Raw genomic sequence first — 14,545 nt, 5'->3', positions numbered from 1 at the left:
AAATAAGTTACCAACGTAAGAAATGACTTATCAAAAGATTTTTAGGCTATGTATGGTTTGATTTTTAGAATTTTTTTTTAAATTAAAAATTAATTTGGTTAAGAAATAAAAAATAAAAAATAATTATCATTTAAGGGCAAAAAATAATTATCATTTTAACTTTTGGGCAAATTATATACATACGTATAGTTGTTTCAATTTAATTTATAAAAAATTATTTCTAACCACTCGAATGATAAAAATTATATAAAAATGATTTATATTTACAAAAATTATAAAAATTATATAAAAATTATTATTTGCTGTTATAAATTATTATTATTATATATTTAATATTGGTCTCAATTTTATAAAATAATATTTATATATATTAAAAATTATATATGTTTAATGTGAGTGTGTTAGTGTTGTGGGTGTGTATATCAGAGAGAGAGAGAGAGAGAAAGAAGAGTGTAAGTGCTGGTTTTGATTTTTTAATGAAAACGTGTTTTGAAAACACGTTTTTACATTGTAGCCTAACAACGCTAATAACAACAGTAAAAGCGTGGTTCGCAACCACGTTTTCTGAAAAAAAAACAAATTTTACTTAAAAGCGTGATTCCTAACAACGCTTTATGTATAAATCAAATTTCCTTAAACGCGTGGTTTATAACCACGCTTTCTTAATTAAATACGTGGTTTGTGACTACGCTTTTACGATTTTACAAATTTTCCGCGGGAGGGCCACAAAAAACAGTGAAAGCGTGGTTTGTAATAGCATTTTAGCTTAGTTTGAGAATTTCGTCCAAACTAGCCCTAGTTTAGAAAATAAGTTGCTATTTTGCCTTAATTTGGGAAAAGTCCCCAATATCAGCCCCACTGGTGTTTCCTCTCTCTCTTTCTCTCTCGCACCATTGTTGGATAATTGTTTTTGAGGTTTGCTTTATCATTATTTTTTTGTTTGATTTCTAATATACACTAATGATAGAATAGAATAGATTTGGGGTTTCTTTTAGATATTGGGTCTCTAGATGGCAATGGGGATCTTACCCTATGATACCATGGAGACCCTATCCAAATATATGGATTTTACCTTTTTTTTTTTTTTTTTAACCCATCGGGTCAATTAAGTGGCTTTTTAAAATATCCATAAGATATAGGTCGAAGATGGGTGCCGCCCATTTCCCCATATGTTGTGTTTCCCCACAGTAGCATCACAGATTTCATTCAGGGTGTGTTTGTTTGGACGGATTGGATAAGGGGGATTGTAATCCATCAGACTGTTAGTCCCGGGATACATTGTCCCCGGACTATTTGGTTGGATTCGATTGGATTTGTATTCTATGTTTGTTTAGTCATGGAATTAGACGTTTGGATTTGACTATTTTTAGTGAATCTAATATTTGGTTAGACAGACTGAATAAGGATAAATGTTTAAAAGACTATTTTACCCTTGTAATTTATAATTTTTATTTAATATATAATTTTAAATTTGTAATTTATAATTTATAATTTATAATTTAACAAGACTAAAAAAATTTAATTTATAAGACCATAATTTTTAATTTATTATTTTCAATTAAATTAAAATTAAAATTTATATTTTTTATTTAATATATAATTTTAAATTAACGACAATAAAAAATAATTTTATTTAATATATAAATTAAATTTTCAACAACACTAAAAAAAGGGAGCTTTTTTGATAAATCCATTTTCTAAGAGCTTTATTCCATCAAACCCATATTCTTTTTTACTATTCCATTAGGTCCAATTTGAGATAAGAAAACCAAAATACCCTTTTCATCTACTTATGTTCCATTTAGTTCACATTATTTTCTTATGTTTCAATAAGTCCTATGGGTGACATAATTACCAAAATACCCTTAATGTGAATGTTTACATTGTCAATGTAAATGTTCATATTGTCAATGTGTAGGGGCCCGGCCCATGTCGATCCTCGTAGGTGCCCAGAAAAATTCGAGTCGGGCCGGGCCGGCTCACATGCCAAAAAAATAGGTCCGGCCCGGCCCGGCCCGTTGATAATAGGAATATTCACATTGACAAGTTAATATTCACATTGATAGGAGTGTAAAATTGGCCTGCAGCCCGTGGGCGGCCCGAAACCAACCCGCCGCCTGGGCGCGGGCCCGGGCCGGCTCGTTCACAATGTGAATATTCACATTGACATATTAACATTAACATTAACATTGACAAGAGTGTAAAATTGGCCCATGACCCATGGGCAGCCCGAAGCCCGGGCCCGGGTCGGGCGCGGGCCCGGATCGTTGACAATGTGAATATTCACATTGATATGTTAACATTCACATTGATAGGAGTGTAAAATTAGCCCGCGGCCTGTGGCCGGCCCGAAACTCGCCCGCGATTCGTGGGCTGCCCTGGGCGGGCCCGGCCCGACCCGTTGATAATATAAATATTCACATTGACATGTTAACATTCACATTGATAAGAGTATAAAATTAGCCCGTGCCCTGTGACTGCTCGAAACTAACTCGCGGCCCGGGGCGGGCCCGGCCCGGCCTGCTGACAATGTGGACATTCACATTGACATGTTAACATTCACATTGATAAGAGTGTAAAATTGACTCGCGTTCCATGGGCGGCCCGAAGCCCGTGGCGCGACCCGGGGCGAGCCTGGTATGGCCCGTTGACAATGTGAATATTCACATTGATATATTAACATTCACATTGATAGGAGTGTAAAATTGGCCCGTGGCCCGTAGGCGGCCCAAAGCTCGCCCGCTGCCTAGGGCAGGCCCGGCCCCACTCGTTGACAATGTGAATATTCACATTGACATATTAACATTAACATTGATAATAGTGTAAAATTGGCCCGTGACCCGTGGGCAACCTGAAGCTCGGCCCCGGGCCGGGGCGGGCCTGGCGCGTTGACAACGTGAATATTCACATTGACATGTTAACATTCACATTGATAAGAGTGTAACATTAGCCTGTGCCCCATGGCTGCCCGAAACACGTCCACGGCCCGTGGGCGGCCCGAGGCGGGCCCGACCCGGTCTGTTGACAATGTGAATATTCACATTGACATGTTAATATTCACATTGATAAGAGTGTAAATTGACTGGCGTCCCGTGGGCGGCCCGGGGCGGCCCGGGTTTAGGTCCGGGCCTACCTCAGGCAACGGATAAATTTTACACTCCTATCAATGTTAATGTTAACATGTCAATGTGAATATTCACATTGTCACGGGTCGGGCCAAGCCCGACTCGGGCTGCGGTCGGGCTTCGGGCCGCCCACAAGCTGCGAGCCAATTTTACACTCCTATCAATGTGAATGTTAACATGTCAATGTGAATATTCACATTGCCAATGGGCCGGGCCCGCCCCGGCCCGAGGTCGGGCTTCGGGTTGCCCACTGGTCACGGGCCAATTATACACTCTTATCAATGTTAATGTTAACATGTCAATGTGAATATTCACATTGTTAACAGGCCGGGCCGGGCCCGCCCCGGGTGGCCTACGGGCCGTGGGCGGGTTTCGGGCAGCCACGGGGCGCAGGCTAATTTTACACTCCTATCAATGTGCATGTTAACATGTCAATGTGAATATTCACATTGTCACGGGTCGGGCCAAGCCCGCCTCGGGCTGCAGTCGAGCTTTGGGCCGCCCACGGGCTGCGGGCCAATTTTACACTCTTATCAATGTGAATGTTAACATGTCAATGTGAATATTCACATTGTCAACGGGGTGGGCCGGGCCGCGGGTGGGCTTTTGGCCGTCCATGGGCCGCGGGTCAATTTTATACTCTTATCAATGTGAATGTTAACATGTCAATGTGAATATTCACATTGTCAACGGGCCGGACCGAGCCCGCCCCGGGCCACCCATGGGCCACAGGCGGGTTTCGCGCCGCCATGGGACGGGGGCCAATTTTACACTTCTATTAATGTGAATGTTAACATGTCAATGTGAACATTTACATTAATAAGAGTATAAAACAGGACATGTGAACATTCACATTGTCAACAGGCCGGGCCGGGTCGGGCAGCCACGAGGCGCGGGCTAATTTTACACTCCTATCAATGTGAATGTTAACATGTCAATGTGAATATTCACATTGTCAACGGGCCGGGCCGGGCCCGCCCCGGGCCGCGGGCGGGCTTTTGGCCGCCCATAGGCCATGGCCCAATTTTATACTCTTATCAATGTGAATGTTAACATGTCAATGTGAATATTCACATTGTCAATGGGCTGGACCGGGCCCGCCCCGGGCCGCGGGCGGGTTTCGCGCCGCCATGGGACAGGGGCCAATTTTACACTCCTATTAATGTGAATGTTAACATGTCAATTCACTTTGTCAACGGGCCGGGCCCGCCTTGGCTCGCGGGCGGGTTTCGGGCAGCCCACGGGCCAATTTTACATTCCTACCAATGTGAATTTAAAAATATGAATGTTCACATCATTAAATTGCTAATCGTTCAAAAAATATTTATAAGGGTATCAAAATTAAATATAAGGGCATAAGTGTCCAAGAAAATAGTGTAAATCAAGAAAATGGACTTTATGGAATAAAACTATACATACATGAGACTAAATGGGTTAAAAAATTCCTTCATGGACTTCTTGGGTTAAAACACTTATAAATTGGACTTATCAATAAAAATCTCCTAAAAGAATTTAATTTATAAGGTCATAATTTATAATTTATTATTTTTAAATTAACAACACTAAAAAAATAATTTAATTTAATATGTAAATTTATTTTTTTAACAATACTAAAAAAATTTATTTTATAAGGTCATAATTTTTAATTAAATTAAATTTAAAATTTAAATTTAAAATTTTTTATTTAATATATAATTTTAAATTAATAATACTAAAAAAATAATTTATAAATGTTCAAAATACTATTTCACATTTTTCTAATTATTTACTAAATAATAGCATAGAAGGTAAAATGGATATTTCATAAAATAATTCCATAAAATATCAAAGAAACACCAATTCCATGATTTCTATCCTACCTTAATAGAATAGTACCATATTTATAGGAGTATTATTAGTGGAGAGCAAAATTTTTCAAATAAATAATGCATTATTAGTATTCGAAACAAACACACCCTCATAGGATATGGGTCGGCGATTTTCGAAGGCAAAGATATAGCGGCGGCGTTCTCCGTCGGCGTTACTACGGTGGTCTCTCAAACCTCGTTTTTCTTCTTCTTCAGTCTTTGCCTTTAACACAGGGGGACTCTTGTTCATCAATTTCGTCGGTCTCTGCTGCAACTCCTCCAGACAAACTCGATGTAAGAGACTCGGAGATTCTTCGACTACTCAGAGATTACACGGTTTATCAGCTAAGAATTGGTCTTCAATCAGAGCTGTTCTTGATCTTCAACGCCTTAAGTATGTTGCATTTTGAAATAATTTGTTTGATTTTGGAAATTTATTGTGGTATTTCGCATTTGTGAACTATCGAATGCTTTGTGAAATTGTGATGCTGTTTGGCAGGAGTATAGTTTCAATTTTTTTATTTTTCTCTCTCATAATGTAAATGAACCAAGATTCGAGTTCATTGCAGGCTGGATTTTTGGATATTGATTTTGAAGGGAGTTGATTGTTCCCATATTTTTTTTTTTTTTTTTTTAAATTTAAAGAAGAGCAATTTGAGTTTGCAATTTATGAAACTTGGGTTTTTTTATTTGGGGTGGGGAAAATCCAAATCCATTAGGAGATGGGGAGGGTAGTATCCATGGAGAATGGGGAATGGGGAATGGGGATGGAGAATTAATATCCATCCCATTAACCCCCATTGCCATCCCTAGTCTCTTGTCAAGGGTTTTTTATTTTTATTTTTATTTCTACAATAATTTTCCCAAATATTTGATTGTCTTGGTGGTCGGGACTGGAGAAGCCTTAGTCATTGTTGGAAAAACCCTTGCCAGGTCTGGCATTGGGTGTTCCCTTTGTCATATGCCTAACGTTTGTGGTCGTTGGTAGTTATATTAGTTATGACGTAGTGTGATATTAATTATGCCATTATTTTGGTTTTTATGACTCAATTTCCTTTTTTAGTTATGACCTCTTTGGTTCATGATTTGAGAAGCGATTTGAAAAGGGAAAGGGAAAGGGAAAGGGAAAAGGAAAATGCGTGTGAAATGTGGTTATATTTGATGGACATTATACCTACCTTTTTCCTTTTCCCTTTTCCCTTTTCCCTTTTCCTTCCTAAATCCCCTTCCGAATCTATGAACCAAACACAACGTAAAAGGATTCAGTTATGCCATTTGTGGTAATCAATCCCACAAATGTCCTAACTTGCATATGGTACAAACTCTTTAGCATAACCCCAATACTATTTACTTTGAAGTTGATATAAAAATATATATTTGTATATTTTTGTGTGTATGTGTAAAACACATATTGATTTGTATTTATGAAGTATGTACTATGTATGCATGTGTATCTTTTGTAATGCATGTATATTTTATCCAGCACAAGGGTGAGTATGATTCAGAGAATTGAGGAGATTACTGTATTTTGACTTGCTTGGCAGGAACATGGAAGGAGTGGTGGACGTGGACGTGGACGCTACGATTGCTGAAATGGTGACTAAAAAACGGGGGAGGAAGAAAGTGAATATTGCGGAAAGGAAGAAAACAGGCCAAGGCCGAAAGAAGAAGGTGCAATCGGTTGCAATGGATGGGGAGAGTTTGCCCGGTTCTGCGGAGGGGCACAATGATAATAATCCTCTGGGAATCACAGTTTCAATGTTTGATTATTCAGTCAAGAATCACTTTAGAGCCATGAATAGAATTCGTAAGTTATGTGGAGAGGAAGAGTGTGATGATTTGGACAAACGGGAGTTTGAACGGTTGTCCTCCTCAATCACTTTCATAAGGTACTACAATGGATTTCTAAAGAGCTATAGTATGTTCTTGTTATCTTTTATTTGTTTTTGTTTTTGTTTTTGTTTTGTTTTGTTTTGTTTTATCCGTTGTGTGATTATCTTTTTGTTAGTGTTCATTTTTAGTTGTTTAGGTTTTAAGTGAAGATATTCTTGGCTAACAACGATAGTTAAGTATGTAAATGAGTTGAGTAGAGTTGTGCATTGGTCTGTTCTACTTAGCATAGTTGAACTTAGCAATTGGTGGAGCTTACATCAATTTTGATTGTAGCTGTGACAAGTGACAAGCCCATTCAAGTTTATATTTAGGCTGTAGCCAACCCCATTTGATAGGACTTAAGGCTTAGTTTGGGTTGGTTTGGTTATGGTTGACTTGTTTTAGATTGATTTCTTAACAGATCTGACTTAGGCCAAGTTTGGCATGTCTAGAAAAAGCTAAAAAGTCAAAAAGTTACTCAAAAAGTTAAAAAGTTAACACTATTTACCAAAAGTCAACAATTACGGCTGCACAACTCCCAATCCTAATTTTCTCCTACAAACCAATTTTTACAATTTTTTATTACACATTTTTCCATAAAAAGTCAAAAAGTTAACCCAAACATCTATATTGTCTTCCTCAATTTTTTAGTCCAAAAAAACAAAAAGTACACTTATTTAGGACACCCCAAACAACCCCTTAGTTTATTTGTTGAGTTAATACAGCAATCAATTCAATGGCCGGTTCCAAACTCATACGTACACCAAACAAACGAGTAATTATAATGTATTGGCAGCAAGAGCTTGTTCAATGCTTCATTTTATGGCCAAATATCATCTATCAACTATCTTCTAAATTATTTTTTCTCTAATTGTGTTTCTTAAACAAGTCTATATTTCTTGTTCCACCTGTTGACATGTTTAATGGTCTTATGTTGCAAAATCTTGTTATGTTGAGCAATTGAGCTTGAAGTCGAAGGGTCGGGTTTGGCTGATTTGATCAATAAAATGTCTCTTAACTTGGTGAGCTAGGTTGTTGACTAAAACTTGCCTGCTTATGCTTGTAGGAAGTATCTTTCGAGTTGTAGCTTTTAAACAGATGAAAAATGTTTTCTTTTTTGTGCTTTTTTGAATTCCAGCATTTCACGAGGAATTTATGTATGAAATATTTGAAGAAAAAAAACGAAGTGAAAAAATTGCTTATCATTTACTTTCCACTTGTCTTCGATACCATGGTTGTGCTCTTCATTGCTTGTTTTTAGAGTTAAAACTTTTAATTTATTTAAATATAAATTTGTTACTTAGTGTTGTTATGCCTGTACATAAACTAGATCCTTGCATGTGTACAGAGAATGGACGCATTTTAATTACCAACCAAGAGTAGTTCGGTTTGCTTGTCAAAATGAAAGTAGTCCTCAGGGAAAAGATGTTATTGGTGGGATAACTTTATCTCAATTCTCGGCTGCTACTGTTCCTAAGGTACATGATAAGGAATTATTTGTTGAGACTTGTAAATTTTGGTTGCTTCAATTTTGACTCTCTTTGCCATAGGGTTTCTTGAAAGAGTTGTACAAAGCCTATATAATTTTTCTTTCCCTCTGATAGTTTGGTTTTCATATTGATGCAGAAGGATGGCCAAGATGGGAATATATTATCTCCGGTATCCAGGTATGTTGATTAGTTTGAAGCGATCCTTGTCTTTGGGATTCATTGTACTTTCCTTTTATTAGCTTTTACTGAGAAGGATTCCTCATCCATTTCCTTTATTTTCATCTTTCTTTTTGTTTTATTTATATATTTTTTTGATACATATTATTTTCTGTAGATTTTTAATGAGAAACTTCTTATTTTTTTAAAATTTTTATGGTGTGTCCTATTGATGTTATCAGGATAAATTTTAACTGTTAGTAATGGTGTCAGTGAGGAATAACAGGTAATCAAGAATCTTAATCAACTGATGTTGGGGGAACAAATTGCAGGCACATCCAACGATTAACAGTAGACTCTGTGATGTGGCATGAGTGCAGGTAACACTGTTCTATAAGCAGTGAGCCCAACATTAATGTAGAGCAGTGGAAAAGTAGGTTGTTGGAGCTGATTTTTGTTATTTTGTGAAGGATGGATGGGTTAAATTTTGGGGATTCCAGGATTTCAAAAGGTGCAACAAAAGGGTGGGGTTTGATAATGAAAATACAAGATTTTGGGGACTTTTCGGGGGAGATATTCTTGCGCTGTAAACAAACAGCACCCTTGTCAACAGTAGCATAGGGTTGTTGTCGGTTATTTTAGGAATTACGACTATGATTGACAACAAGTTAGGGTTGTGAAACAGTTTTTTATGGTTGGAAATGTTTAAAATAGATATGGTTCTAGAGTATTATAGGCTGAAAGCACAAAAAATTAAGATGAAACAAGAAGAAAGTCTAGGCATCACAGCTAGAATCCCATTGGCATCAAACCTAATGTTTGATTGCATTGCACAATTCACAGAACAAAGATATTAAGCTTTGAAAATTCTCTAAACATTGATATACATTGAACTAGAGGCATTGCCTTACTTTATACAAAAATTTCCTAAACAAGAAACTATGGTAGCGTTTGGTTAAAATTTAGAATCATGATTTGGATAAAAAATTTTGAAAACTATTTTCAAAACTCATAACCAAACAAAGATTTCAAAACTCAATTTCATAACTCTTTTCAAAACTCATAACCAAACTTTTTTCAAAACTCTTTTTAAAACTCTATTTAAAAAAAAAAAATTCAAAAAAATTATTTTTTATTTTGTTCTTTAAAATTATTATAATTTTTTTTGAAAAATTATTTTTTTCAAAAACTATATATATTTTTTATACTTTTATTTTTGAGGAAAAATAGTTAATATTTTTTTTATTATTTCGAAAAAAATATTTTGTTATTTTTTAAGTATTGGCCAAATAATTTATTATGATTTAGATATATATGGGTGATCTAAAATTTTTTAAAATTTAAAAAAAAAACTTAAAAAAATTAAATAGTTGAAAAAATAAAAAATATTTAAATATTTTAAAAAATAAAACATTAAAAATAAAAATTATATATTTAACATAAAAAAGTAAATTTTTTTAAAATTTTGAATATTCAAAAACATAGTGCACAAATGTGGTAAATACAACGCACATTAAAAAGAATAAATATTTGCAATAAAAAATATTTACCCTAAAAAAGTAAAAATAAGAAAATTTTTAAATATTTAAAAAAAACCCAAGATAATTTAAAAATATAACTCAAAATTCTTTTCAAAACTCATAATGAAACAAATTTTCTCTTTTCAAAACTCAAAATACAACTCAAAACTTAAATCATAATTCAAAAACTAAACCAAATGGAGCCTATAATTTTTGATTTATATAATCTATCTAAAACTAAATAAGACAAATAAAACCATAGTTACCAAGCCATAGCTACCCATGGCCAACCCCTACAATTTATGTCTTGAAAATTCTAAAATTACCAAGTTACTCATCTACAAAACACTAGAAAACATATAAACATATAAAGAAAAAATGATAGTTAATTCTAACCTAAATAATCTTAAAATATGATTTTACTAAGCCTAAAAACTTAATTATACATGACTTTAGAAAATGTATCCATCTTTGTTCTTCTTGTGGGTACCGGTATCATGCCCGATATGTGGCAAGCCCTATGGGTGGCACATCATCAATGTGATGCCTGCGTGGCAGACCGATAAGGCACCACACAGGCATATCACATGCCCAATGCAAGGTGAGCCCTACGGGTAACCATGTTTCCAATACCCTGCCTGCATGACATAGCGACAAGGCACTATGCAAAACCAAGACTACATGTTTAGCTTAAGTGGGTGCATGCACACAGGTCTAAGTATGAAGAGCCCTACAACAGGCAACCCAATGGCCCCTCGCAGGCCCATGGTCTTTTATACCTCACTCAATCCAAGTTTGCGTACATTGGACCTTTAAGAATGAGCCCTCGGTTCTCCCAAACATTGAGATAGGCCCTTGGCCACTTATCTACTCAAGTGCTTGGGTTGGGAGCAGGACCCAGGCATCACCGCTTGCAATCATCAAAAGATTTTGGATTGGAGGCTGAGGCCAGGGGATCATCAAGATGGTTGTCTTCTTACTAAGTCAACTCCATTTTGATCAGGCTTGGAGAAGAGGTGATGGGGACCTTACCCTCTTCACCTAATGTATGTATGATATGTTGCTCTCCCTCTGCCATCAAACCACAAACGACAGTAGGGCTTATATCAACTTTCGACAGAGTTGGAAAGAACGAGCCATCTGTTCAACAAATTGCTTGGGCTCCAATGCTCTGGAGGCCTAAATAACATATTATATATGCAGTAGGCAAAGACACACGGACTCACATTCACACTCAGATTCACATTCACATTCGCACTCATACTTACACTTGCTTGTCCAGTGTTGTGAAGGGCGTGCTTAGGCGCAAGGCGCAGGGCGCAGTGAGGCCCTGGTGTAGCAAGGTTGTTAAAATCGGGATCCTACGTTGGATCGTTGGAGGTCTTTATAGAATCGGATCGTAAAATCGGATCGAGGATTGTAAGATCCTACCGAAAAAGACAAATTACATAATAATTTAATTTAAATAAACATTTCTTAAAAAGTATACACAAAATGAGCCTATATTCTATTAAAAAGAAGTGAAAATATTGTAAAAAATATAATATTCCATGTAAAATGTACATATAATGTTGTACATATAACATTATACAATAGAAAACTCGATGGTAAAAGTTTTGTATTTCATCAAAAAAGAAGGTGAAGAAGAATAATTCTATAACAAAATACTTTATAATCTACAATAATGCATAAAAAGTGAAGAAAAAATATTTAACAAAGTAGGATATGAAAATAGATTAAGAACTCAAAAAGAGCAGCGTAACCGAATGATAAGGTTTGTTGTTAGCATGCCTAGTGGAGCGGATTCGAGTCACAAAAACAATCTCTCCAAAAATTGGGATGAAGTTACAATCATCTTACCCTCCTTAGACTCCACTAAAGCTAAGTTTGTTTTTCCGACTAGTTAATTTTCTTAAATTATCGCAATATTTGAATGTTTGTTTCCTAATTTGTTTTTCTTAGTCTATTTAATTTAATACTACTTAATTTTTATTATTTATTTTGATCACATAAATTGGTATTTAGACAGCAAACATAAAATTTATAATAAAATATGTCATACAATACAAAACAAGGCTTGTAAATTAGATCGGATAGGATCGGATTAGAATCGGGATTCCACGATCTTATAAGATCCCATTAGCAGGATCAAAAGATCCTACCTATAAGGAATTTTTTACACGATTTGGATCGATTATATTCAAAGGGATTGTAAGATCGTAGGATTGTAAGATCTGGATCGGGATTCTGATAACCATGTGGTGTAGTGCTTGAAGCCACCCAAGGTGAGGCGAGTTGAAGAAGGAGCGCGACTTGGCTTGGCAAACAAAGGCGCAAGTTGCGAGGCTTTTGTAATTTTTTATTTTATTTTTGTTCTTGATTGAATCTAACAGTTCATATTGTGTTTTTAGAGGCCCCAATTACAGAGGATTAGAACTCTGAGCTATACTACTCAATACCTAGCCCCAAATCGACTCGAAATGCCCTAATTGATTCGAAAGAAAGAAGAAATCTTGTAGTGTCTCTTCTCTTCCCTTCGGCTCATCTAGTCTCGTCTCTGGACCAGATGAAGTCTTGCCTTGGTTGACTCAAGCAAGACCAGGTTGGTTCTTTTTCTTCTACTTTTCTTCATCTTTTTTTTTTTCTTCTCCTTTTCCTTCTTCATTGATGTCTTTGTTTTTCTTTTGTAGCCTTTTTTTTTTCTTCCTTTATCTGTCTGTCTTCTGCATCGTCTTCTTTTTATTTTTCCCTTCTCAACCTCTTCGTCTCCTTCTTCTTTTGTTTGTTCTCCTTCTTTTGGACACACAGCTGTCTATCTGTCTAAGATATTTTTTTTTTTTTGGGAACAAGTTTGTCTATGATTCTTGTAACTTGGACAAAATATAATGTTTTAGTACTCATCAAGCATGTGACACTGTCTCTTTAGTGGAAATTAGCACGGTGGCTTCCCAAAAATATTATACATTCATAAAAAAATTTAAGAATTTAATTATTAATATTTATAAACTTTATCATTGATTTGTAATTAATTTTCAAAATATCTACTGAATTGTTATTTTCTCTAAAAGGAAGAAATTAGCAAACAGTGGTGACTTCACAAAAATAGTATAAATTCATGAAAAAATTAAGAATTTAATTATAATATTTACAAACTTTATATTATATAAAATCCTTTATTTTGAAGGGTTGGTTCTTTTGTTTATTTATTTATTTAGTCTGTTACTTTATTAATTTTTTTATTGAGACTGTGCGCCTTACTTCAATAAACCTCGGGTCTCGCCTTGCGCCTTGTGCTGAAGCCTCAAGAGACCTTTGGCACCTTGAGCCTTTAAAAACACTGTGCACGTCTACTTCTACACTCACACACTTGTATTCATATACGAGTGTTCAAGGTCCATCACTGCTAACCTCTCCCTCTTCAAGATTTGCTTGGCCTTCTTCTCTCCACCTCCTGTGATCTCAAGCCCCACGATCTTCTCAGAGGTCAACGACCGACTACCTCTACCCACAAAACCCACACTTCTCTATAAGTGCAATCCACGATATTGATACTCAATTCTTTAAGCTCTGTGAAGATCAACTGATTCCACATGCTAGACATAATAGAATAGAAGTCTTGAATACTCCAATTTCCTTGAGAATTATCTTGGATCAAATTCTTCGATTGATATTTATAGGCAAAAGTTGGTTGAGCATAAACCAAACCAAACCAAACTAAGCCTTAAGTCCCATCGAATGGAGTCGGCTGCATGAATTCTTCTTCTCCACTCGACTCTATCCATAGTCATTTGGTTGGTCAAATTAAGTAGATTCATATCTCTATTTACTACACTAACCCACGTCAATCTAGGTCTGTCCCTTCTCCTAACACTTCCCCTTATTGTCACTGTATCGTATCTCTTCACTACTGCTTCTGTTGGTCTTCATTGAATATGACCAAACCATCACAATCTATTCTCTCTCAGCTTATCTTCTATCGGTGCTACTCTTATCCATTTGCGAATATACTCATTCCTAACTTTGTCTTTGCTAGTGTTGCTACACATCCACCTTAACATCCTCATCTAAGCAACATTCATCTTATCTACATGCTCTTAGTTGCCTAACATTCCGTCCCATACAATATCGCTGGTCTAATAGCCGTTCTATTGAACTTTCTTTTTAGTCTAGTCGGTATTCGTTTATCGCATAGTACTTCAGACGCACTCCTCCACTTAAGCCACCCCGTGATGCAGGATCTTTAAACTTCAGCACCAAAATAGGGTTAAATAAAGAGAGAAAATAGGCTAAATAAGAGAGAGAGAGAGAGAGAGAGAGAGAGAGGGGGGGGGGACATATTGTGGTTTGGGTCTGGTATTCTAAAGCAAGGTTTAAGAAGTTCAAAATTGAGTTTTGAGACACAATCAACAGGCTGGATTTGATGTAAAAAATAAAAAAAATGCAGCCAAGGTAATGAAATAAAGCATGTAAAGAAAGCAAAGATAACTAGGCAATCACACCCAAGAAGAGATGTATCACACATCCAGATATATAAC

The 14,545-nt window shown here is 36.0% G+C and overlaps 1 protein-coding gene across 4 annotated transcripts in view; it reads left to right on the top strand.

Moving 5' to 3' along the window:
- Positions 1-5,032: 5,032 nt before the first annotated feature.
- LOC114278618 (Transducin/WD40 repeat-like superfamily protein) overlaps positions 5,033-14,545 on the top strand; it is a 44,744-nt gene continuing 35,231 nt past the window's right edge. Inside the window, exons 1-4 of one of the 4 annotated variants that reach the window (XM_028220702.2) lie at positions 5,033-5,366; positions 6,517-6,861; positions 8,193-8,322; positions 8,471-8,511. In XM_028220702.2, coding sequence (XP_028076503.2) covers positions 8,475-8,511 — 37 coding nt within the window. In that variant the 5' untranslated portion in view covers positions 5,033-5,366; positions 6,517-6,861; positions 8,193-8,322; positions 8,471-8,474. Of the gene's footprint in view, positions 5,367-6,516; positions 6,862-8,192; positions 8,323-8,470; positions 8,512-8,845; positions 8,871-14,545 lie in introns of those variants that run through there. The other 3 variants (XM_028220700.2, XR_003634976.2, XM_028220704.2) reach the window with 3 other exon arrangements.

The sequence above is a fragment of the Camellia sinensis genome, chromosome 9 (assembly GCF_055761805.1).
Source record: "Camellia sinensis isolate YWXY chromosome 9, ASM5576180v1, whole genome shotgun sequence".
NCBI classification, from domain to species: domain Eukaryota; kingdom Viridiplantae; phylum Streptophyta; class Magnoliopsida; order Ericales; family Theaceae; genus Camellia; species Camellia sinensis.
This window is presented reverse-complemented; position numbering and strand designations above follow the sequence as displayed.